Source organism: Notothenia rossii (genome assembly GCF_949606895.1).
Source record: "Notothenia rossii genome assembly, chromosome: 7".
Lineage (NCBI taxonomy): Eukaryota > Metazoa > Chordata > Actinopteri > Perciformes > Nototheniidae > Notothenia > Notothenia rossii.
Genome location: NC_136905.1, coordinates 77,045,833 through 77,072,206, shown reverse-complemented (window position 1 = coordinate 77,072,206; position 26,374 = coordinate 77,045,833). Strand labels below are relative to the sequence as shown.

General features: G+C 41.6%; 2 protein-coding genes across 10 annotated transcripts in view; one reads left to right on the top strand and one right to left on the bottom strand.

Moving 5' to 3' along the window:
• The window catches only part of cfd (complement factor D (adipsin)), a 217,072-nt gene that overhangs the window by 126,490 nt on the left and 64,208 nt on the right, over positions 1-26,374 (bottom strand). The window lies entirely within an intron of this gene.
• fgfr3 (fibroblast growth factor receptor 3) overlaps positions 19,038-26,374 on the top strand; it is a 70,312-nt gene continuing 62,975 nt past the window's right edge. For all 9 annotated transcript variants that reach the window (XM_079692291.1, XM_079692290.1, XM_079692292.1 and 6 more), the window contains exons 1-2: positions 19,038-19,466; positions 24,128-24,347. In XM_079692291.1, coding sequence (XP_079548417.1) covers positions 24,206-24,347 — 142 coding nt within the window. In that variant the 5' untranslated portion in view covers positions 19,038-19,466; positions 24,128-24,205. The remainder of the gene's footprint in view (positions 19,467-24,127; positions 24,348-26,374) is intronic.

Genomic DNA, 26,374 nt, shown 5'->3' with positions numbered 1-26,374 from the left:
TTCGTCTTCATCTGCAGCTTGCATAATGTAGCATTGATTTCCATCAGGCTTTGAAGGTTGTACATAAAAGGTGATGTGTTGCATAAATGCAGCACTAAAACTGGTTTATGGGGGAATTCGTCTCCTTATTGCTCCCTGCTGCTATAATCATTACACTGTACCATCATAATTGGGGTGAAGGACGTGACTCTTCACGTGTGGTCCCTGCTGGTCTAATTTAATCATCCCAATTGGTTGACCTTATTGCCGTCAAAACACCTAACTTTGTGTTATTTGCACGGAATGATAGTGACTATGCAAAACTTCCCAAGTTTGAATGCACCTGCAATACAGCTAGTGTTCATTTTCCCCTTTTGTCTGAGATCATATTAAACTAAATATCTTTATTCTGTCACATTCATTTAAAGGGGCACTATTGTGCTTGTTGGGGTTTGTGTTATATAAGTTTGTGTGCATGTAAATAGTCGGCAAAGGCTAAAATCCCAAAGTTCACCCCAGAGGCATTTCTCCAGAAATGAGAATAATAGGGCCCCTTTAATGGCTATGTAGTAGCAATGAAATGCACCTTTAGGATTCTTGCTATTATGAGTTTGTATCTTCATCCCAAAAAATATGTTCATGTAACATATTGCAAGATCAGCATAAAATATATATTTTTTAAAGTTGATATACTGTAGGGATATTGAGACTGTCTTGGTTGAAGTAACACACACAAAACACTATTACTTTAATAAAGACCAATATCATTTTTAAATAAGCTTTAACACGTTTGACATGTGTTACTGTAAACTTCTTGCGTCAGTACTTACCTCAGACTTAGTGTTACAAAGGAACTGATGAAACTTGCTTTTCATAATAGGCAAAAGCGAGACTTGTGTACAGTAGCTCCCATTATGTTTGATTGACACATGAATAAAGCACACAAACACCACAGAGATTAGCTCTTAGCAACAACGATGGAGACTAAACAAAACAAGTATGAAACACTGAGCCACTTGAAAATGAAATCAGTGTGGCTGTGCAATTATTAATAGATGAATAACATCACACAAGCAAGTTCATTCATATTTCTTATCATGTGCTATGAGTCAGAATAAGACAGAGGAGGCTTTATTGTTGCTAAATTAGCCCAAATCTAAGATATTTTATTTATCACAAATTAAGTAATTTTGAAGATAGGCTTGATAAAAAAAAGAGTTTAATCTGAGTTTTTTGTTTTGTTTTTCACTGGTAGTCCAGCGCTGCAAACACTTTCCCACAAGTTACCCATAAAGAGTAGAATGTGCCTAATCCCATGCAGAGTTATGACATATGGTCAGTGGCTTAAGTGATCTGGGGCCATCTTAAGATGGAGCTGGAATGCTATTCCCAAAGGGGAGAGGGAAGGTAAATAAAGGAGACAATGCTGGGCATATATGGGAAAATATTGACACGGCTGACCTCAGTGCTTAACTGATTATAGGGGGTAACATCTAACAGCTGTTTACCTCACAACTTTAAGAAATGTGAAATCTATTGCTAGTGATCTGCACATATTTAATGGCGGAAATGACTCGTTAAATCCATTACTAAAGACTCGCCAGTCGTAAAGTGTACCTGATTTTCTTTAAGCATGGATTTTATGCTGGTCAATATTGTAAATTGAAAACAATGCAACAAAACAAGTGTGTTGTGTTTTTTGTTTGTGTTGGAACAAGTATGTTTGTCATGAGGTATATTTAAAAAAAAGAATCATTGACTTTTGGTTTCTCAAGAGACACACACATTGATCTCGAGGGTGAAGGTCCTGTGTTTGTTCAAACCATCCATCCACTCCGACCTCCTCCATACGCACTTCGGAGGGCTTTAATTAGGAACCTATTGTGATAGGTCAAAGACAAACTCAACCCAGGATGAAATACGTGTCCCTTAAAACATGATAGCCGATGCAGTTTTGTTGTATGGCAACTTGTTTTTAGAAGAACAGGCTGCACATGGACACGGTTTTGTTAAAGAATCGCAGAGTTACTTTTTTTCTCATAAACCTATAGGTGGTTTATTGAGGATCAAATGAATTGATTTATGGGCATACAATTCAAATATGTAATGCATGTGGCACATTTAGCTTAAAAATGTGCAAATATGCATCCAGTGTTCTGCATCAAAACTAATCACAAGTTGAAGTGAAGAGTCTGAATGCACACATGGTTCGGACTTGTACTAATAATGTATGGTATGTATGGCAATCCATATTGTCTTTGCTTTAAATCTCTCCCCTTAACTGTTTTGAGACACACTGATGAATGTATGAGGACTTTAATTGAACTATTCACATCTTAAACTGCACTGTAACTTTTATTCATGTAATTTTTCTTTGAATGTTCATTTTATTAATGTCTTTCATTTTTGTAAATCACTTTGAATTGCCTTATATTGAAAGGTGCTATATAAATAAACTTGCCTTGCCTTCAAAGAGCGGGACCTACTCTCAAATCCAATATTCCTGCACAAATGAATGCAAGAACAACCACCTTTTCTATACTGGGTATGTTTCTCTCTTGACCTCACTGCCCCCATGATTACTGAGCTCCTTCTCTGATCAATATAGATCAATAGTCAATAATTCCTCCGCTTGTTTTAGCCGCAGGAGAGGTTACTGAAGGGCGCTCATGGTAAACGAGGATGAGAAATCTTGCCTTGAGAAAGCAATAGGCAAAAATTGTGAAATATATATTTATTAATTACAAATGAGGGCTTTGAAATAAGATGCAACCACTTTTAATAAAATGACTGAAATGTGACCAAAACCAGAAGCAGAAAATATTGTAGACAGATAAATGCACACACTTTTAAATGCACTTATAAAGTCATTGAATATTTCAGAATAGGATATTTTCATCAAGTACACCTTGGATATGATATATGTTGATGTTCATAGACAATTTCCTTTTGCAGTAGCATCTCTCTGAATAATATTCATTCCTATGCTACTATTTGATAAATAAATATACACAAATGTAATTATGACTCAAATGCAAATCAATCTGTTTCTGTCCCCGACTATTTAGTTCTGTGCCTTTCTTTTTAATAAAGTAGCTAGGTTACTGCAGCACATACCTGAAGCTGAGAGTGAGCGCAGTAATGGGCCTGTGTTGTACCAGCAGTTTGACTGGGAATGTGTCATCATCTGAAAGAAGACAAATTGCAAACAGTAACTGAAACAGCCTGCAGCGTAGCCACCTTCAACTCCTCCACAGCTTCATCATTTGCGAAAACTGCAGATGTAACTACACAAAGATTGAAAAGAAACATCGGGGGAAATGTGGGGGGTTTCAGAATCAGAATCAGAATACCTTTATTAGTCCCACAGAGGGGAAATTTGCATCGTTACAGCAGGAAAGAGCCACATACAGCTTAATGTTACCTATGGTAAGAAAACAAGTACTAAGTCATGATATAATAACAAATATAATACAGATTTTAGGATTTAGCAGCCAGGTATATATTACAGTTATTAATGGCATATGTATATAATGTGTATATATAGCACATATTGCACATAGTTTGATGGTATTTAACAGCAACAAGTTACACAATTTACAAGATGCAAAATGCAAAAAACACACCTTGTTACAATTCAAAGGATTTAGCAAATTACACAGTTATTAACTGCATATATATATATTGCACATATAGCACATATTGCACATAGTTGATTGGTATTTAGCATCAAGGGGTGATATAGTCTGTGTTGTGGTGTGTGTAGGGGAGGGGGGGGGGTCTACTAGGGGCTGTGCTGGTTGTATAGTCTGACCGCTTTGAACCCTCTGAGGACGGAGAGCAGCACAAACTCGGCTGCAGTGCGGTTTCTAAAAGAGACGTCTCTAATTGACAGCTCGCTCCTCCGGTTCTCCTCCGTTACGCCTGTTTTTTCTGCTGGCCTGGGAGTGATAACAAAAACCCCCACTTCAAAACACTCCACACACCCCCTTACACACCCCCACACACACACACACACACACACACACACACACACACACACACACACACACCCCCCTCACACGCACACACACGTTCTTCTTGCATTTGCATGACACAATAGCACTAAAACACCCACATACAGTATAACCCTGTGCACTCTTTCATGCATCACATTGAGCAAGAAGTGCATACATGTACATGCTTGCACACACACACACACACACACACACACACACACACACACACACACACACTATATCTCCTTGTCGTATGAATGCACACACACTACACTCACTCACTTGCAGGGAGGGGGGAGGAGTCACTGCTAAAAGACTTGTAATTTGTGTTTTGCCAACAAAGGCTAGCTAATCCTGTGTGTGTGTGTGTGTGTGTGTGTGTGTGTGTGTGTGTGTGTGTGTGTGTGTGTGTGTGTGTGTGTGTGTGTGTGTGTGTGTGTGTGTGTGTGTGTGTGTGTGTGTGTGTGTGTGTGTGTGTGTGTGTGTGTGTGTGTGTGTGTGTGTGTGTGTGTGTGTGTGTGTGTGTGTGTGTGTGTGTGTGTGTGTGTGTGTGTGTGTGTGTGTGTGTGTGTGTGTGTGTGTGTGTGTGTGTGTGTGTGTGATGGAGATATCACAAGGGAAAGAGTGTGAGGAAGAAAGAAAAAACTGAGCTTGATTGCTGATGATTGTTTTTTTTAATCTCAGTGAGTGTGTGTGTGTGTGTCACTCTTTGTCCCAGCTGTGTGTGCATATCTGCGGGGGGTGGGAGTGTGTATTCGTCACCTCCCCCTCCTGCAGTGTTCTGCATGACAGAGCTCATTTCGCCCCATCTCCTTCTCTTCCCAGGGCCACTCCTCCGCAGACCTCTTGCTCCTCGGGCGCCCCGTGGGGTCGCGGGGGTCAGCTGGGGACAGGAGGGGGGGGGGTCGCGACGCTTGTTGGAGTCGTTTAGCTTAAGACGGAGATGATCTCTCTGATATCTGCCAGGGGGTCCCGGCTGAGTCGGAATAAAGTCACCAATGTGTGACAGGTGAAAGGAGAGCGAGCTAATAGCTGTTGAGCGACGAGGGGCTTTTTTCTCCTCCACCCTCCCACCCACCCTACCCCACTCACACACTTAAAGAAACCACTGAATCAAAGTTACCTTGCAGTGACAAACAGAAAGGCAACCCGGTGGGAGGCTAATCAGAATTAGGCAAATTCCTCAGCTGTCTGAGGCTCTCCAAAACAGAACGCGCAGGTATCACAGGGCTTGTTTGGCTTTTATTCTCGGTTCCAGAAACCTTTTTTTTTTTGTCAGATCTTTTTGTAAGAATTTGCTGACGGGCCCCAGCGTTCGATCCAGTGGCCTCGGGGTAGCTACTGACGTGCAGACTGCACATTTTGCTCTTTTTCTTTCAGCACTCGCTGCAGTGGAGGGGCGCTGAGCTGATCTTGGCAAATTCCCTCCATGTGGGAGCAGAGATGGTAACCAGCATGGGTTCAGTGTTTGCATGTGCATTCAAACAGATGTGCAAATGGGATTTCAACACTGTAGCACATTCAAGAGTCTGGGTAGATAACTGTTGAGGTTATCATATAACTGTGATGAAGCAATATATGGAAATCTGAGTAGACTATGACCAATCAATGAAGGCTCTGTTGTTTTGCTTGTCACTGTTGCTAACATCAGCCGGTTAAAATAGTTGCACAAGGTGTTTTTGTTTTGTTTTTTTACATTCCCCTTCATGTTTGAGGACAGATGCGTTATATATACTTGTTCCGAGTTATCAATTTAAAGATTTGGAGCCACAACCTGCAAACTAACTTGTGAAATAGTGTACATAAATTATCACACAAATTATACATACATAAAAGATAACACAAAGACAAAAAACATCTACCAAAAGAAAAAGAAAAGAAATTAAACAAATAACTTTTTATGAAGGTACTGTATGAATGGAAACATGGAATCTAAACGTAAGAAACTTCAAAGAGTAACTTGTCTCTGGGTTGGAACTTTTTCTGGTCATGCAGAAAATATTTTGCACAAGAGACACAACACTTTTCATACTTTAACTGGACTGAAAACCTTTCTGTTACAACATTTGTTTTTAAGAGGGTATTTGAGTGTCCTGAGCTACATCAGCTTTAACATAGACCACACATATTTATCGAATTCAAATGAGAACATAAAATTGAGGTTTTTGATGTGAAACAAAAAAGTTGAGACATGCAAATAATGAATCAACTGAATTGTCCTAATGACAAATCAACCATAAACTAATCAACCGCTACAAATAAAAACGAATGCCAATTACGAACAATGAAGCGTTAAACAAACGCTTGCTGTGTGAATGCCTCACTGACAGGAGCGTTTACTGACAGCGTTTGCTATCTGTTGTGTAACATCTTGTAAAGAGAGCTTGTCTCTTGGTATTCCTGTGCCTTTATGTGACAGATCGGGGCCAGCTCCAGTGAAGTGATGATTGATAAACGCTGCGACATACCTACCGTCTGCCAGCAACACCCCCTCACAGCCCTGTTCCTCACCAGGTGCAGCAACACAGGTGAAGCCACCTCCCAGCATACTCATGGCTTCTTTATGCATACAGAAACTTTGATTTGTGTGCATTTCCCGTTGTTTACACATCAATGACATAAGAAGATCAGTGGCATTCTGTTTGAACAGATTGCCAACAAAGCCAAGACAAAGTCACTCAGATAGTGAATGAGACTCCGACACAGTCCCAGGAAATGTTGTGGAACTCCAAAAAAACACAGATGTAGATTTGAATTATGCAACACTTTATATCACCATAAAATGGATTACTAAGTAATAATATAAACACAAAGTATCATTGTCAATGGAAGCCAGATGGTTTATCCAAAACAAAATGTCACTAGTGTCTGTTTATGTGGGATGGCGACAAAATGGTCTTTTGGTATTCAGACATAATTTGGCTGAAAAAGGAAAATGTCCACATTTTAGTTACTATATTTATAACAACATGCTGCTTCCACTTATAAATTATGTTTTAAGGGTTAAACCAAATGACCAGTGTTTTTGTCGCTTAAGGACTTGAGTTTTCTAAAATAAAATGTATACAAAGAAAAGACCTGAACGTTTTCACCTACAATCTCCAAACCCTGCTTTATGGACAAACTCCTCAACTTCCTCTCTTTGTAGTATAAGCACATTACAATGGTCGGTTTTTATTGCAGATAACCATAGCTGCTAACTTCTAAGTTAGCTACAACACCTTGTATGCAATGTGAAGCAGTTCCTTTAGAGTTACTAATGGAGGAAGAAGTTGTTTGTATTAGCAAAACTCAATGGTGTACGTTTACTGAGCTCTGAAATTACCGGATGCTTTCTGCTCTTATTTCTTGGAAAAGGGAACACTTGATACCAATATTTACAAATGATATACTACTTCCATTTTCCAGCTAATTTCCACCTGGATTGTTTAACTTGGGTTTGGCGATGAGAAAGGTCAAACAAACGGTAGCATTACAACGCTTGACAAAATAATCAAGTCATGATTCATGTATTTCATTCTGTGTTTAAACAGTGATTAAAGAGTCAGTGCTGACAAAACACCTGTTTGGACAGCCATGGAGCAACGAGGCCTTGTGAAACTTCTCCACAGGTGAGATAGCATCTAGTTTGATTGTCACACGGTAAATCACGTTTAAGTCATGGAGGTGCAGTGTGTGTGCTGCTTCACCTGGGCTTTAGGAACAGGTCTGACTGGCCGTGTGAGTCTCTCCCCCGCCTCCACCTCCGCCTCTCCTCCCACGTTTCCGGGCTTTCAATCCAGTGGACGAGCAAAAATAAAAAAGAGAAACCTGGGTCAGAGATCCGCCTCTCCACCCTCCCACACAGCCATTAAAACAGCCACATGCAGCAGAGACAGAAAGAGAGAGAAAATATCTCTTGTCAGATGAAGGCTACGTATTCTCTAATGTGTTCATGTGTTAAGAACTGGCAGTAGTTGAAAGGACGCCCGACTGCAGCACAACTGAATCATGGGATAAAGCGGCACCACTTTATTCCCCAATAACCAGTGGTGGAAGAATTATTCAGATCCTTTTGAAAAATTTGAAAAAACAAGTTAAAATATTTTAAAGGGAAAAGCAGACAATCGTTACATCTTTGAAGCAAGAACCGTGATATGTTTTACACAAAAAAAGTACTTTAAGAATAAGCAGAACTGATCTGTCAATATAATTTGGGATGGTTTATTTACAGCAAAATATCATATTTTAAAAGTTATTCATATGTTGTGTGAAAAATCTCAATCTATGAAGTAATTAGCAATTTAAGCTGTAAAAGAATTGTTTTTTAGAATAATTTCCCTTAAACTGTTGGAGTAGAAGCATAAATTGACACAGAAACAAGTACTCATTGTACCTCAAATGTTTACTTAAAGGGGACCTATCATGCAAAATGCACTTTTGTACGTCTTTTATACATGAATATGTGTCCCCGGTGTTCCAGGGAACTCACCAAGTGTCAGAAAATACAACCCTCTCTATTTTCCTTCATACCCAAATCTCTTAAAAAGGGGCTGCAACGGATCTGATACAGACTGATCCAGATTTGAACACTTTTATGACGTCACAGAAGTGGCCCTACGGCTATTGGGCCAACTCCACCAATCAGGAGGAGACAGCCACGGACATTGCCGTTGGAAAGCGCTGGAGACGCTGTAGTACATATGCCAGGCCTGTAGATGGTGCTGTTCTCACAGAATCAGCCCATGCAAAGACAGTGTTAAATTGAGCGAAAAGAGGAATGGCTAAAATGCATGATCTGTTTGGTATTTAGAAAAATAAAAAGTATAAATATGCCTTATATAGGTATGGTCCAACACTATATTATTCAAATATAGCATGATAGGTCCACTTTAAAGTGGACCTATCATCACTTTGTGGTGTCTTTTATACATAAATATGTGTCCCCCCCCGGTGCGTCGGGGAACTCACGCAGCGGCAGAAAATAAAACCCTTTCTCTTTTCCTCCGTACCCAAATCTTTTTAAAACGGGTGTACAACAAGCGGATACAGATTCCATCTGAACTGACGTCAATTCGGCGGCGGACCCACAGAAATTTGCTATCAGAAACAATGCCTGACGTGTTTTGGACGTCTTTGTTTACATTAGCAAGCCTCGCTAACACTCAGTGCTAACCTGTACTGAAGAGCACATGTGTTTAAAAAGCAAGAAATAAAAAAGGAAGTCATCTTGTGATAAACCTGCAAGAGAAAAAGCATTTGAGCTCCTACTATTTCAGAAATAATCCTTGACGTGGTTTAAACAGGATGGCGTTTTATCACAACCGAATTTAACTTTATATCCGGTAGAATTCTGATCAGGCATTAGCTCCGCCTCCTCTTATCTATTTTTTTCAAGCTAAGGACCCAAAATCTGCGTTTCTCTAACAGGGCTTTAATGAGGGGTTTGAGCAGTAAGAGGCATGGCTACAGTGGGTGAACTGTTTGGTATTTTGAAAAAAAAACTTCACAGACATGTTTTATATAGGTATGGCCCTACAATATACATTTCAAATATAGCATGATAGGTCCACTTTAAATTCAGTAATCGAGTAAATCTACTTCCATCAATGCCACTACCCAGTGTCCTTTATTACATTTTCAAACCCCACCTGTTTGATCACCTCTGCGCTAGGTGTCGATGTTTTCACACACACACACACACACACACACACACACACACACACACACACACACACACACACACACACACACACACACACAGAGATGCATATTCTCCTGCTTTCTGAAACCCATCTCTTCTCTCTTGGCTCTATCTTCCTTTCTAGCCCTTGGTTGTAGCGGTGTCTTTTTGATGTTAGTAAGAATCTGAGGGAGTGGTTATGAAAAAAACAGCAGTCTAAAAATAGCTTTTGGATGAGAAGCGGGCAGAAAATAGCCTTTCATCTGTCTTTGTAGCTTTCCTTTGCTCTCCTCTTCCTTGACAGACAGAGAGAAGGATCCTTGGCTTTAAACATGAATAATAATTTGTAGTCAGAACAGGCTGGAACAGGGAAGTACTCGCATGTCGCAGTCGGACAGCAATTCTGATCCATGACGCTTTCTCTGTTAAATCTGTCAGTCTGATACGTATAGTACCACAATGTGAGTAACACTCATTATAGCTCCTATGTGTTAGGTGTACATGTTACACCTTTGAGGACTCTGCACTGGCAAGAGTCGAGATTGTCATGGACAATTACCAGGAGAAGTAACTGGAATTAATTTGTCCCTATATTGCATGGTTGATGACATGATTTTGAAGTGTGGATAATTTATTTTTCAGCAGCTACCTGAATGAAAACGGTGTGATACAAAGTTACTTACGTTTAGATCACTTGTAAGCATGTATTTTGTTTAAACAGATTTTGTAAGCATGGTCAGCTACAGACATTCCTAATCTCGATCTAGAACTTTTTCTCACTTCCAACACCAAATATTTAAGTAGATGAAATTCTGTGTGATCTAAATGGCACTTTTTTTACTAAAAATGTGTCGGGGATTAACATCATTAATCATTGGTGATATAGAACTGTATAAGCAATAGTCTTTGCAAAATAGGATAAACTTGGTTCCTAATGGGAATTCATCTGATTAGTTTTACAGTAAAAGATTTCTTTGTAGTTCATTATGTTACGAAAAGTGCAATCTTTACATATTTTAGATATATGTGCAGCTAAAAGTTTGGTTTATTTAGTAAAGTTGCTAATGAATTTCACAATCAGAACCTTATGCAGTTACATCTTTCTTTATCCTTCATGAATATAGAGTATTTTAAAAAGGTTGAGGTGTCCCTGAGTGGCTGTTACAGAACCGAATAGTGGACTGAAGGTCTTTGAAGACTCAAGCTGTTTCTACTTAGAATTCTGGTCTATTTTAGCTGCAATTTCCACACTGCTGGTGTGAAAATGGTCCCTGTGCCTCCATCATCCTGGATTCTTCTTTCTATTATTGCTAAACGTTGGCATGAAATTGCAGCTAAAAAAACGTTGACTCTTTGACTGACACCCAACCTGACGATTAACATTTTTCTCCAAGAGGAATAGCAGTGGAATGAGTGTTTACACAAGAAGTACACCATTAAACAACACAATTCACTGGAAATAACATCTCCAAATCTACAGATATGGGTTTCCAGGAGCTTTTTGACTACACAAGGTTTTCCACAGTGAAATCCATCTTCCTCTTTGACTCCACTTTCCCGCAGCTTATCTTCCTCACCGCGGGGCCCCCACCTCTCGGCCCCTCTTCGCTGTCACTGTATCAGCAGTCGCCTCAGGTGAATGCATATCCCAGATGCCTGTGTGTCAAAACCAATGTAGCGTTTATGTCGTGTGATCAGAGCGTTAGCAAGATGAAACCGAGACGCTATGAGAGGAGCAGCTGACCCGGAGCGAGGAGGAGAGACAGCTGAGTTTATGTAACCTCAACAGAAGAGCTTGTATACTGTTCTGGCTGCGTGCCGGCTCACCGCTGTGTTCAATGTATGTTTGTATAGAGAGGAGAAGTATAGTCTGATGTCTGCTGTGTGTCTCGGACCGTCCTCTGGAACACCTAAACTGTGAACAACTCAAATGAGTCACTCCGGTAAAAGCATTATTAACACACATTAATGCTGCAAATCAAAGAACAAAAGTGAAACAAAGTTATACAGATTAATTTGTTTATGGTAATAATCTCCAAATATCTCTATTGTTTTACAATAATTTGAATAAGGAATAAAACACTAGAGAGAACTGGAGCAGTAGGGAGAAACAAAAAAACAAAGGAGAACACAATGGGGAAGGTGTGTTATAGGTTTTTGTATGTAAATGGTCTGCAAAGGCTAAAATCCCAAAGTTTCTCTGCACTTCATATTCTGATCTATTTTAAACAGACTGTGGGAGTGTTGAGGAGAGAGAATACTACATTTTGCTTTAATCCGAGCACAGATCTGGGACTCCACCATCCCCACCTTGATTGAATAAAGTTCAAGAGGGGTTTTTTTTCACACTGTCTGGCTGGCAGTGAAGCAGTCGGCCAACTCTTCAAGCCACACAACAGCTGATACACAGCAGGCTGAGGTTCGCATTTTTTCAAATATCTTTTTTTCTCTCCTGTGCTTCTTGCCAAACACTTGCAGCTGCCTATTTAACCAAGATATCACTTGACGTTCAGGTCTACCGATTAGCTAACGCTGCTTTGTTTGATCAGACTGAAGTGTTTAAGCCTGTGTTCTGTGCTGAGATAAAAAAAAAGGCTGCTTGGGAAGAGAAATCTACCCGAAAATATTTCCTCTTTTATCTGATTCAGCTTTCTTTTCCCATTTCTACAAATCTCTCTTTGTTTGCCGCCATGCAAACACAGAGAGAAGCTCGCGCTCCATTTCAAAGCCAGACGTTTAGCTCGCTCTCTCTGGCCTCACAAGGAGTGTTGCCTCTTGTTTGATTTCAGTCTGAGAGTTTAAATATAAATGGATATGTGTGGCGTGGTGTTTCTGTATCCCCTGTAAACAGTAGATTGTCTCTGTTAAGGGGATGCTGCTCTGTAGAAAGTAAGAAAAGCTGCTTTTTCTATCTTAGAGTTTTTCTGTGTGAGTGCAAATGCAAACACAGCTGAGGGTTTCTTTTGTTTGCTCTGTTGACTCCCAGTTTTACACCTCAGCTCATAATCAGAGCAAAAGTTGGAAAAGGAGACGGACAAAGTGTGCCAAGGCTCTGGATGTAGAACAACCAGCCTTTGTGTGCAGGGACAACAAAGACAAGATTTAGCATCTCATTTCATTCTGTGCCAAAATAACGGCTAACAATCTTTACAAGCATCTTTTAATTTACTCTGAGGAACACATGATTGGGTTTTTTAACGCATCGGGAGGTTTTAATTCCCCAAATAAAGAGTGCAAAGTAAGATAATGTTCACAATATTGTTATATCAGCCCCAAAAATGCACTTTATACTGAGGAAAAAAGCCACAAAACTCCCTTTCTTTAGCATCTTTGCCTACCTTGCTAACCCTAACCCTGTCACTTTCTATAGCCTATTCTTAACCGTAGGCATTTCAAGGATGAATTCCGCATTTAAATATAAAGCAGTAGTTATCTGAAGAAACATCCTTTCAAATGTACCTCTCCTAGACGCTACTCAATTGAAGACTGCATAACTGGTGACGTGAATTAATCCCCGGTAGATCAAAACGTCTCTTTGAGGGGGCAATCATTTGAAATCGAAAACCAAGTTTTGTAATGAATCTCCATTAAGGACAGGTTTTAATCTTATCACAAGTTACGATGAGTCCTTTGTGAAATTAAGTCGTTGACCTAATTACGTACAGTCAGTTTCGTAATTGCCACATGGAGAACAACTTGATTTATGCTAGACGAACATGAGTTTTGCAATTGTCCAAAAGGCAAAAGGGTTACATCATCAGAATTTGTTGGGATTTTTGTCTTTCCAGACAAAATGAGAACTTTGAGAAGCTTCAGAAATATCTGTGGCTTCCAAAAGAAACCCGCATGGCGTATAGAAGATCAAACGGTTCTTCATCAAGATTTTGTGTCGGCTAATGTTCGTGTGGAAAGCCTAACCGGGGCTTTACTGTGGGGGTTTTTGAGCACAGTGATCCAGTTGTGCCTCAGTGAGTTACTCTCCCTCAGCCTTTAGATATATTTCTCTGAGCAAACAACCGGGAGTGCGGAGTCAAGCTGTCAAACTGTTTTGCGCCCTCACCAACAAGCCCTCCTCTTTCACAGCGAGGAAAACGTTGAGCCGCTCTGCAAAAATTGACTCACAGCTCAGCCTTCTTCAACAGAAGTGTAATGGGAGCGACTGCACCAGACAAGGCAGACTGGCTCACTTCTCTACCCTCTCCTCCAAAAGGCTCCGATCACAAGGCCATTACACCCAGCAGAGACGGTGAGTCAAGAAGACAAACATAAAGCTGGACCCCCGCAGAGCCGAAGCTCAGAGCTCAGCTCACATCGTGCTTCTAACCTGCTGAGCCCATTTCATTCTGAGGTGTGGGTGCTCATCGCAATTTGTGGTTACATGGGAGCCCCTGTCATGGCTCCATGGATCACCCGTCTTCTGAGGTTGTCTTGCACACATCAAATGCATGTGAATGATTACATTGACATATGTGTACATACAAAATCCCCCACCAACAAGCAAAACATTCTTACATACAGAGACCTTTGCTGGTACTAGGACTACATATCTGCCAATAGGGTATACAAAATATCAAATTACGTTTTCCAGAAACACTCTTGCGTTGTACTTTGATGAACATTGACTGGCTAATTTGTGCTATAATTAACCTCCGCTTTACGAGAAGGCCAAAAAGTCCATAATGAGAGGACACATGCTCAAAATTGTCGCTGTGGTCAAAATGTAAATTATTCCAACTGTAGAGGCTAAGCCAACGCTTTAAGCCTCTGAGGATCCACTTTGTGGTGTAATTGACGCACACCTCGTTTGCTGCCGAATAAAAGTCAGAAACAAAGTTTCCAGTTCGAAATAGTCCATTTATTTCCCTTTTTTACTGGTTTCTTTCCATCATTCACCACGCAATATTTACGGTTTACACAATACCTTTTGCTTTGTTTGTAATCCCGTCTTTGTGTGTGTGTTCTCTGTGTGTCATCCGTGTGTGTGTTCTCTGTGTGTTATCTGTGTGTGTGTTCTCCGTGTGTATGGCCTTCCGGCGGAACCTCTCACCAACAAACATAGGTTCCTACGTTTATACCCAGTGTTAATTGGCTCCTACACCAACTTTAAACTCGATCTCAGCTGACCTTACATTGCGCTCAAGCTAGCAGGTGAGGTAACCATAAACAACTCAACTCACCTAGCTGTTTTTACCGCAAGGCTCCTAGTCCAACATCGCAGTTAGCAAAGAGAAAATCGCATGTAATCTAAGGGCAACTTCCAAGATTGCGTTTCGGCCAAAGCGCCTCTTTAGCTCTTCACATGGACTATTTACCTGCATACAAAAAAAGCCTGCTCATATGTGATTGGTTAATACCACTAAGACTACAAACGGAAACCAAAAAGCTCCAATACCAAAATGTGGTCCAGTCCGACTCTGCAAACACAGTTGGTCAAGAACCACTTATTAAGAAAGCAGCAGTGTCTTAAACTTTGTTCTGACGTAACTCGTAATTATCTGTTCTACAGTCAGAGCTATTCAGGAAGTGTTTATTGGCCCATGTCAACCACCAGTTGATCATTCCTGATGTGATCCACTGTAATTCTGCATTTTTTTAAACCTTTTTAAAGTTTAAGTGTAAAATCACTCCCTAAATCATCTCACGACCCATCCCATGACCTGTTGAAGGGGTCCTGACCCCAGTGATGGGAACCACTTGCATACAGTATGTTTGTGTTTGTGTGTGTGACGAGTCGACAGAGACAAACTGCGGCAGTTGTTGTATTTGGGTCAGCCGTGCAGAGCAGAGAGCAGCATCTAGTGGAGTGTGAAGCGGCCTCAGTGATCAGCTCCTTCCCTTTGTGCTGCGTCTTTGTCCGGCCAGAATCACCCGTGTTAATCATTAGCCTGCTGCTTTTGTCCACCTCGTACACAACAAAGCCACTGCGAGTCAATCGGTTGTTGTTGCCCACACAGGCAATGTGCAACAAGAGAAAACAGTCAATGCTACCAGACTCTACTTAAAGGGGTTATCAGTGAAAATATGCAGGATTTCAAGTTATTGATGTTTCCCTCTCTTCAGGATCATTGCAGCTTAGTAACCAAACTGAACTCTGAGGCTGTCTTGTTGTTGTTTAATTTTTAACTCCATTTGAAATTACAAGACCTCACCTTTCATCTCCTGTTGATCTGTTCCCTGCAGGGCAAGGCGGGGGGGGGGGGGGTTGAGGAATGTGTGTATGTGAGTGTGTTGATTAAAAGTAAGGGTGTTGCAGGGGGTGCAGAGAGGAGGTGTGTGTGTGTGTGTGTGTGTGTGTGTGTGTGTGTGTGTGTGTGTGTGTGTGTGTGTGTGTGTGTGTGTGTGTGTGTGTGTGTGTGTGTGTGTGTGTGTGTGTGTGTGTGTGTGTGTGTGTGTGTGTGTGTGTGTGTGTGTGTGTGTGTGTGTGTGTGTGTGTGTGTGTGTGTGTGTGTGTGTGTGTGTGTGTGTTCGATCTGTCTGAGCATTCTCACCATCTGTATGACCTCTCCTCCTGACCGGCTGGCTTTTGTTCGCCCCTCCCCCCCCCCTCCCTCGTTCTCACAGATCACTGTAGTCCAAAGGGTCAGCGAGCCCGGCCTTCATCATCACTCTGCTCTCCTCTTCTTCACTTGCTTTAATGAGAACTGCTTGTTGTTTCTCCATTTGACTTTCCCATGAGGTTGAAGCACCATCACCTGTAGGTAGTGTGATGTGTTTGAAGGAATTTACCGTACATTAAGAGCACTTATGGCAGCGTTGTTGAATGAGCTGAATGGCTGCACAGATGAGGATGTCTAAAGAAAGCATTTGGACGCCTCATGTTTGCCAAATTATATCATTTAAATTAACTAAACTGTAAATATGAATACATTTCCATTGTGGTATTTATTTGTATTAGTGAAACTGGAAGGTACCACCTTAATGATTAACTGATGAACCATTTGGGCTCAACCTAGAGGCCAGCACTCCACCACAGTCCAAGAAATGAACCAGGTGAACCCAATAGATTGAGGGGATGGCTAACTGGCTCTAAAATAAGAACATCTCATTTTCAGCCTTTTTTCTATACTTTGCTTTTGACTACATGACTAAATGTACTTTAACTTTCCTCATCAGGCCTCCTAAAACTATTCAAATGAAACAGTAGAGAAGAGAAAATCATTCTTTAACTGAACTTGTCACACCTCATAAACATATATGAGGTGTCCTGTTTACTGGTTCAGTCTATAAAAGAGTAAAAATAAATGCTCATCACAAGTTCCCGGAGCCCAATGTGGGGTATTCGTTTTGTCTGAAAAACTATTAAAAACTCTAAGAATTTCAATTTACAGTTTTATAAAATAAATAGATCTCTCCACTTGACAATGCTCTTCCTTGTATTGTTATTTATGACGTGTTGACGTGGATTGTCACAGCTCATAGTGAGGGACAAACTCTCCTGGACAAACACAGACGGATGACGGCACACTCCACCAGCTCCTCGGTCCCTTAGCAGAGGGCTGCTCCGCTTTATGGCATCATAAAGTTGCCTTCTCAAAACACAATTTAAGAGATGAGGGTAATTGGTGTTGTTTAAAGCAGCTATCACCTCTGTCCTGACAGCAGTAATTAGGCTGAAGTATATGGCAGAATAAACGGGTGGTTAATGGTAATTTACTGTTCACTCAGCACTCTTTAGGGCTCACTGGTCAAACATTGCTTTGAGCTGATTGCTAAAAGGCCGTCTGACTGGAAACAATAACATCATTTACACGTTAACAGTTTGAGCAATTAACTGATAACAATTACTGTAGCATTTGAAAACAGTAACAGTTATTCACTACTAGATGTTCAATAATGACAGCATTTGACCAATTAAAGAGGCTTTAGTCACGAGAAACGATCAGACTATTTTTGGTGAACATCATTCGATTAAATAGAATGATGTTTGACAAAGTTTGCCAGACTTTTTTAAATGCCTAAACTTTTTGATTCATTCTTTTTTTCTTTTCCTGAAGACTTAAAAGCTACTTTTATTTTTAGTCTTTCCAGTTGTCCTCTAAGTGTTGTTGGTTACAGAAACTATAACCAATATTTCACAGAAAGAGGTGTAGACATTTGTCATATCCCTTTGGAAAAACATATCTGAATTTCACACACTCTTATCCATCAGAGCCACAAACATGGTGCAAGAAAAGTTTTATTTAGAAACTTCGGTCACTGATTTTAATTGTCTTTTAATATTCTGAGGGGTGATGAGCTTCTCCATAATGGAAAAGTTCAAAAACAGCTCTGACACACACACACACACACACACACACACACACACACACACACACACACACACGATCTCTAATCCATGACATGTTCCAGGGCCCCTGTGCAGCGCAGGGCCCCTGAGTCCTCCTGGGTTTTATCCTTTAATGGCGCCCATGAAGATAACCAAAGAGACATGTGAGTTCTCTCCTCAGTCACAATATCTCTGGACCTAGCTGTGTATATACTCCTCAGATTGGCATTAAAAGCTAAGACCACCTAGAGCTTCTCCAGGTCCCCTTTGTGGTTCCCACACCCAACATTGGCCAACACTGAATGTAAAGATTGAAAACTGTATTTATGTTAATTAAACAGTTTTGGATTTCTGCAATAACGCCTCGCTTGATTTAGTTTTTCCGGACCAAAAAAATGGAGCTGGGTCAGGTGGCGTTTGGAGCAGCCGTGTCTTGCTGCCTCCAGCGGCCCCGGAGGAGCGCCGCACAAAAATATGATCTCCCCCCCTCTGCTGCTGTGTGTCCCGGCGTAGCGCGTAGGCAGGAGGCATCCCGGACCGAGACTGGAGAGGAGCGTCAAGTATGAAACACACGCACACACACAATGAAAACTAGAAGAGCCTTCAAAATAAAATGATGCTATGTTCTGAATGGCTGCGTGGCACAATGCGAGTATGCGACTCCTCTTGATGGCTTAACTGCGATGCATGTGAATGAGGCTTCTTTTATTATATGTAAGCTATGGCTTTTATTTTTGAAGCAATCACTTAAGTTTCGTATTTTTTTTTCCTTTTTTTCACTTACTTTTTTTTTGCACATTTGTAAACGAACAGTAGCCTACCAACAAATTGCTTTGAAAAATATATTCAAAACATTTAGTGATGATTTTTGCTTTTCTACAAAATACAATACACCATTTTAAGTTTCAGTTAAATGTGTGTTAAAATGTATTTTGTGTTTTCTACATGTTCCACTTCAAATATATTTGGCATTTCTCCAGTATAAGGCAAAGCATTGCGTCACTACTTCACCAGCTCGTATTTTATTTTGAAGGTTCAAACCGGAACTCCTCCTGTCTCCTAGCAACTCTCTCTTGACGGTAGCTCCTACTTCACAGGCAGCCGGCGGAGTAGAGCCACCAGTCCGAGTTGGTTGATCCGAGGCAACGAAACACACCGACTGGCATCCGCGCTGGATCTGAGCGAGGGTCCGTTATCACTGCGTCCGACACACACACACATACACACTGCCCGGCGCACCGCAGGATGAACGCGCTCTGGAGGTTTGGACACTTTGGACAGCAGCGCGCAGGGTAGAACAGGATTTAGTGGAGAAGTTGGTTTTCTCTGCATCGGTGCCCGAGTCGAGGACTCTCGCTGTCAAGTCGTGAGAGAGATTTCTGACTTTTTTCTCCCTCCACTGTCGCCAAACTTCTCCCCAAAGCTCGGGGACTAACGGATTTTAAAGTAGTTTTGTGGATTTGTATAAAGTTTACTGGAGAATAAAGCCTGGTTTTCTTCTTCTGAATGCTTGGTGACATCTGAAAGACGGAGATTTTGGATACAAAACGTCATCATTTGGGTAAGTGTTTTATTATTATTGTTATTAGCCTATTATTAGTTGTATTAATATTAGGCTATTATTATTCGTGAACAACACTTGCAGCTTCTCTACGGAATGAAATATATATATCCACTTCCTTGTAGATGTGTGAGTCAGACAGGTTGAGCCATCCAGTCTCTCAGCGTTAAGCAGCCGTGTGGTAGAAAGGAGTGTGTACAGTGCGTGTGAGCCAGCATGGAGCTTTAGGAACAGCCCCACGGTCCGAACCATAGCACAGGTGCTGCCGCTTGAACAACTTGCCTGGTCCCGGTCTGTGCGCAATCGGTGCGTCACGGTCCTTGTATGCAGACGGAGTTTTCTGTGCGTATTTATATTAGCCTACCTTGGTTTGGAGAAGGCGCGCACAGGTTTCTGTGTATAGTCTTATTAATGCTGGCTGCTCTGTGTGTGGCACAGGATAGTGCAATTACGCACGCTGCAGGGCTGATAAAGACTCTGTAACTGGCAATTGTTAGAGCCCTTCTGCTCATTTAAAATTAAAATCAAATTGCTTGAAGATTTTTTATTGAAATGTGTTATTTTGACGCTCCTCTTTTCAGTTCTAGAAACTAAAACTAAGGGGAAACGCGTAAAAGCACATCAATTGTGAAATTACGCACGAGTTATCTTTCCACAAGGATTTGAGGATATCCATTAGATGCGCAACTTAAAAGCTTGGTTTCAATGTTTCGTCAATCAAACCGACAGTATAATTTCACTGTCAAAAAGTCAAATATTGACTTTCATCGCCATCCTTTGCTCATTAGGACGAACACGCCTTTTCTCCTCGCTGCAACAGTGACGTGTTCTCTGGTTAGCAGCAGAAATATGAATTACTCATCAGCCTCTTTCACAGAGCCGCTCTTCCTAATGCCTCTGATCATCTCTGAAGTTTCTCCAGAAAGCAGCACCTTTTTTTTCCTCCACCTCCCTTTGAATGAACGAACTGTGCGGTTCTCTCCTTCAGCAGCAGATCAGTCATCCCCTCTTCAAACACATGCACTTCAATGGGATTCAGATGGTGATTTTGGCCACTCTGCTCAGCTTTGACTCCCATCATGTCAAACCCTCAAACGGTGAAAATGACAGGATTATAGCATTGGGGAGGGAGGGTCTGAAATTAGATTTGGTACTTGCATTGCTTGAGCCTATTAAATATCGGGGGCCATAAACAACAAGAGTGCAGATCATAATGGTTTGGCTAATGCTGCAAATTAATTGTATCTATTGACCCGAGTAATGCATGCCCGTTTGCAGCGTTTTCAATCAGAGGCAGCCGCAGACACATTTGGGCTCCAAATGAAACTATGATTGCCTCTTTTCATTACTCAAATTGGCCTGGGAGCATCCCTCTGCGTGGAGTTTTGGGTACCTCTTTTATAAAGAGGTAAGAAGTGCATTTGAAAAGAACCAACTTGTCTAATTTAATCAGACCGGCTAATCTTTTTCATTCTCAAACACTAATTCACTGTAATATTCCAATAAAAAGTCTTTCAGCAGTAACCTTAGCAGATTAATCTTATTATATACCTGTAGGAATATGTCTCTGATACTAAATAATGCACTTTATTGGGCCTAATTATAAGTATTGCATACCTTTTAAAAAAAATGGAACTTATGTATGTATTCACGCTGCGCCTGTAACATTGAAAATAAGTTCACAGTGGAGCTGTTAATGGTTTTCCCTTCTCTCCATATAGCTTCAGTGTAATAACCCTTCAAGGTCTTATAAAGTGTCTGAGGCAGATAAAACCATATATATAAACTTCATTATATGTTATAACTTTTAAGTTCCCCATGGTGTCTGCTGGAATGTGCACAATGTTGTCTCAAAGAGAGTTTTCTTAAGAACTAAGTGTCCAAATTATCCTATTTTAATAAATACTCTGAAGTACTAAAGTGTCCTTTATCCTCTGTTTCATCCAGAGGACAAATGTTGGGACGGGTGTAGTCATTTACATGTGCAGTGTCAGGCTACATTACTATCTGTTTTACGCTGCCCGTCTGAGTGACAGCCCGAGGTGAGCTTTACACCTGGAGTCTCTCTGTATCTCCGACAGCTTTAAAATGCAGAGCTCTGTCTGTCTGAGTGCTGATCAATATCTCCTCTCACCTGAGGGTGTTTTTTGAAAAAGGGTGGTGGTGTGTGATAAAGGCAAAGAGAGGGAGACAAGGTGACAAGCATATAAGTAGGATAACTTCTAATACAGGAGTAGAAGAAGAATAAGGAGGCACTGATGTGAAAGACTACCCACTTGTGCATCTGTCTATCTCTCATTCCTACCCATGTGCCCTCCGACCGGCTGCTGTTTGCACTTGTGCTCTCCCAAAAACCTCTAATCCCCCTTTTCCCAAAATGACAAAGTCGATCCTGCCCCGGCTGTTGATTCTCCGGCTTAATTATTAAAGATTACTGACACTCTGGAGAGGTGTGACTAGCATGTGACCGCTTGGCATTGATCCTCACACAGGGGAGAGGGATGACAGGGATTTGAACCCCGGTTAAAGCATTTTTCTGCCTCGGAGCTATCACAATGTGAGGATAGGACTGCATGATTAATGTTCATTTATTATGTATAGCCGTGGTAGTGTTTCCCTTTCATGCTTTAAGAAAATATTAGCATGGAAACACTTTACATGCTTTGAACTCCTCGATTGGTCTTTGGAATCCATACCGCCTCCTCTTCTCCTTCTTCTTCTCTGCTTTCTGAGGTTGTTAAGTGAAATCAAAGTGGCTGCAGAGTCTGTTAAAACGTAATTCCTGATCTTTGGCATGTCCACTTTGTTTGAAAATATTCTCAGTGGAATTTCACACCCAATATTTCAAATACTAAAGCATATAAGGTTGCCGTTTTGTCAAGAAAGGGCATTTATTACCTACTGCGCTTACACTGGGTTTAATTTGTTCCAGTTTCACGCTATCAATCATGTTGCAACGCTAGGCGGCTGCTTCTGATTCACTTTGTTCACAAGGTAGTCTCCACTATTACCTGTCACCGAATTAGTCAATCTAACAGCCCGTATTGTTTTCCAGTTTCTTCTCACATGGCTTGAGAGTCTGTCACGATGCTTGTCTAAACACATCTGTGCCTTGACATAAAAGAACTCCAGAGACTTTGTCAGCTCTCGAAGTGAAGTGTCTGTAAAAAAAAAGCTGAGATTTTTTTTGTTATGTGTGTGTAGGTCTGTGCTTGCCAGAGAAAACAAAAGTTTCAAATCGGTGAGGCCTGCAATCAGCTACCTCCACGCCCGGAGAGCGAAGGCCTTATCGTGCTGTATAAACAAACCGCAGCAGCGTGTAGGCGTCTGCTGTTGTAAGAGGCTGAGGATGGGAGCGAGAGGAGAAGAGGAGCGCAGTGAAGAACATAAAAGGCTGCAGTATGCTGAAGCTTGATAGGTGCAGTGTTTAGATTACACTCTTTATGAATTCACATGTGTCTTGTGAAGTTCCCCCAGTCGGTGTTTGGAGAGCGATAATGTGCAAACAGAGCCGGGCCTCAGTTTGTGCTGAGCAAGGAGTGGGTCACAGGTCCTCTGAGAGAAAGAAAAACAGTACTGTTAAGACTTAAGACAACACAACCTTTCTGTGGACTGTGTGTGTGTGTGTGTACAATACACCTCTGTGTGCCGAAGCAAAGCCCCACTCTGAAATGTTTGCGCGTGTGTTTGCCAAACCTGTGCGTCTGTTTTCATCGGGGTGGACGCCTCACAGCCAAGGCTATTCGGAAGCTGGACAGAAAGTGTGTGTGTGTGTGTGTGTGTGTGTGTGTGTGTGTGTGTGTGTGTGTGTGTGTGTGTGTGTGTGTGTGTGTGTGTGTGTGTGTGTGTGTGTGTGTGTGTGTGTGTGTGTGTGTGTGTGTGTGTGTGTGTGTGTGTGTGTGTGTGTGTGTGTGTGTGTGTGTGTGTGTGTGTGTGTGTGTGTGTGTGTGTGTGTGTGTGTGTGTGTGTGTGTGTGTGTGTGTGTGTGTGTTGCCTTTCTGGGCACCTCGCTTCGGGCTTTCTCCTCGATCCTCAGTGCATTCCAGCTTCTCCCTGCTTAAGCAAACAGAGCAGAGCACTCCGTCGCTCTCCTTAGCCGTCACGCTCCCTCCTGCTGCCAGCCAGCCGCCGGGCACGTTGGGCAACTGATACTGTAGACTTCGGCATTCCTCATCCTGCAGGAAGATCAGTGAAATCCATGTCAATCGGTTGCTAAACCATGCAGAAGAGTATCTCAAGCAGAGAAGAGTAATGTAGAAGGAATGACAGACTGTTATAAAGTGAGCTCTCTCACTCTTCAGCTCATCCTGTTGCAGCGAAGCTAATGGATTTTTTTTAATGAACTTGTGTTCCCCGGCTGAGTGCACGGTACAAACGGTTTCTCAAGCTTTTCCAATATCAGAGATCCAATCCAAGCATTTTAACGATCAGGTGCTCCGAGAAAGTCTCAGAGAAAATCTGCGAAGAGGGATTTCCACAGTAATCCCTGAAATCTGTGAGGAATGTCAGGTCAGAATAGGGTAGCGTGTGTGCAGAGTAGACCCCAAGGCGCTTCTTTGTACTGTGTTCAATTTACAATTACATTTTTCAGAGTTGATTTGCAAGTACAACCTTGGACAAATCCGAGCCAGAATATCATGATGTTTGTCGTTGTTTTCCAGGTCAGTGACGGGGAGTCGTTGGATCATTTCTTGCGGTGTTGGAGGCTGCCCTTCTGCTGGACAGCATGCGATTGGAGGATGTTGTCTGAGTCGGGCCTCGCTGCTCTGCGTCTCACCTCGTCCTCTAGAGGAATGACGGCTCTGTGGTGCTCACTCTGGATTTCCTGCCTCCTGCCTCTGTGCGTCGCTCCGGCCCGGCTGCCCACCGCTCAGCCCACAGGTATGACACAAGATCAGTTTCTCACCACTGCTGAGAAAACACCTGTTATTGTCTTTAGGGATATCCAATGATTAGTACACGGTCACCAGAAAACACTTGCTTTTATTTGAAGCAATTTGAGCAAACTTTCTGGACAAAATGGCACAATATTCGGCTTTGGCCTGTACATTCAGGAAGCAAATAAGTGTTGAAGCCATAGCTGTTCACCGGCTTTCTTTTATAAGAGTTCAACAAATCTGAAAAATTTGACCACTTGTCATTGAGAACACGTTTGTTGTCAGTGTTGAAATCAGTTAGTTGATTAATCATTTGTCGAGCAGAAATGCCAAATATTGACGGTTTTAAGCCTCTGCAATGTGAAGATTGCTGCTTTGCTCAGTTTTACACCACTGGGAGCTGAATATTGTTGTGTTTTAAACTTTTATTCAGAAAGAACAAGCGTCATTTCTCTCACACGAGTAAGAAAATAAAACTTAAAGCGGCACTTTTCTTGTGGCACAACAACAAAAAACGCAGCTCAGAAGAATTCCCCTCTCAAGTCCGCTTTGCACTTAGTCGTAGACGGGGGATAACATAAATGTGTTCATCACTTCAAATAGGGACATTTCAAAAGGCACATTTATTGTTTGTACGAATGTAGCGCAGTCTTCTTTCTTCTTCTCTTCTTTTTTTACGACGAGGATTTAATTGGACTGTTTTTGGTTCGCTGAGCTTAGTGCGATTTTCCCTCTTTGTTCTCGAGCCGGAGAAATCAGTCGAAAGCAAACTTTGACTGTATTTGCTTTAATCTCCGCATATTGTTCATAAAAACGAACACAGCCTAGTAATCTTTTCCTTTTTTTCTTTTTTTTTAGGCATTAGCAAAGTGTTTCCCTATCCCCTTCGTTCCTTTTTCTTTTTAAGTCTTTGACACACTTAAAAATGCATTAAGAAACCCGAGGAGCCGGGCACTTTATGGATAGACTCAACTGTCTTTTGCAAGTGTGTGTGAATGAGCAAGTACTACTATCAGGGCTATAAATACGACTTGAGACGCAGATTTGGGGACTTTGGATTTGACTTTGACCTAATTGCTGTTACGCTAGACTTAATTTGACTTAAAGGTGGGGTAGGTGATTTTGGAGAAACCGGCTCGAGTGCGCTAGAATTTGAAAATACACAACCGGAACAAATATGCCACTTCCTTACAGAGCCCCTCCTCCAACACACACAAACGCGCACATGACCAATGAGGGCACGAGATAAGTTTGTGCACAGATGGAAGGCTGACAGGCAGGTAGGACATCCAGTTATATTAGCCGGGCCGGCTACAATGATTGGTCGTGCTTTTTACAGTACTACGGCTTCCACAGATGACATTTTTGTATGGATTTTTTGTCAAAGCACTTCAGATATTCATTGCTATCGGGATGTTAAGAGCATTCCATGGAATATAACAAAAAGTGTATCTCGAGCCGGTTTCTCAAACTTACCTACCCCACCTTTAACTACCTGAAGAGTCTGAGACTTGCATGCAAAAATATCTCAAGTTCAACCTAGAAAACACCTAGAACAAGAAAAAAAAGACTTGTAATCACTTGTCGGCTTCTGCATTGTAAGGATTTGGTATTGGCTTTGCGGGGGGAAAAAAGCATAATTAACCCAGCTTTGGAAGGAATGTTTAAATATCACATAGTCTTGAAAGGGTTGCATTTTGTCTTCAGTTTTGACTTGGCTATGCCCAGAAAGATGTACTCTCAGCTCTGCTTTAGGCTGATCTGACAGCTCTGTACCTGTGTGTGAATTCCTCCTCTGTGTGCCCCCCTGTCCTCCCTCATATAAAACCAAAACGCTACAATAGACGTGTTGTGATTCTCTCTGCCTGATTGCCTTCCCTGCTGAGAGCCTTCGCAGCAAATCATGCTCAGCATCATCCAAAAAGCACAGTGTTTTTTTTTTAAGCCCCTCGGGGTGGCGGGTGTTTAGGCTGTGATCTTCTGTCTACCTGCGCTGCATGCAGACACGGCTAATACAGCCTGGGCATGCTG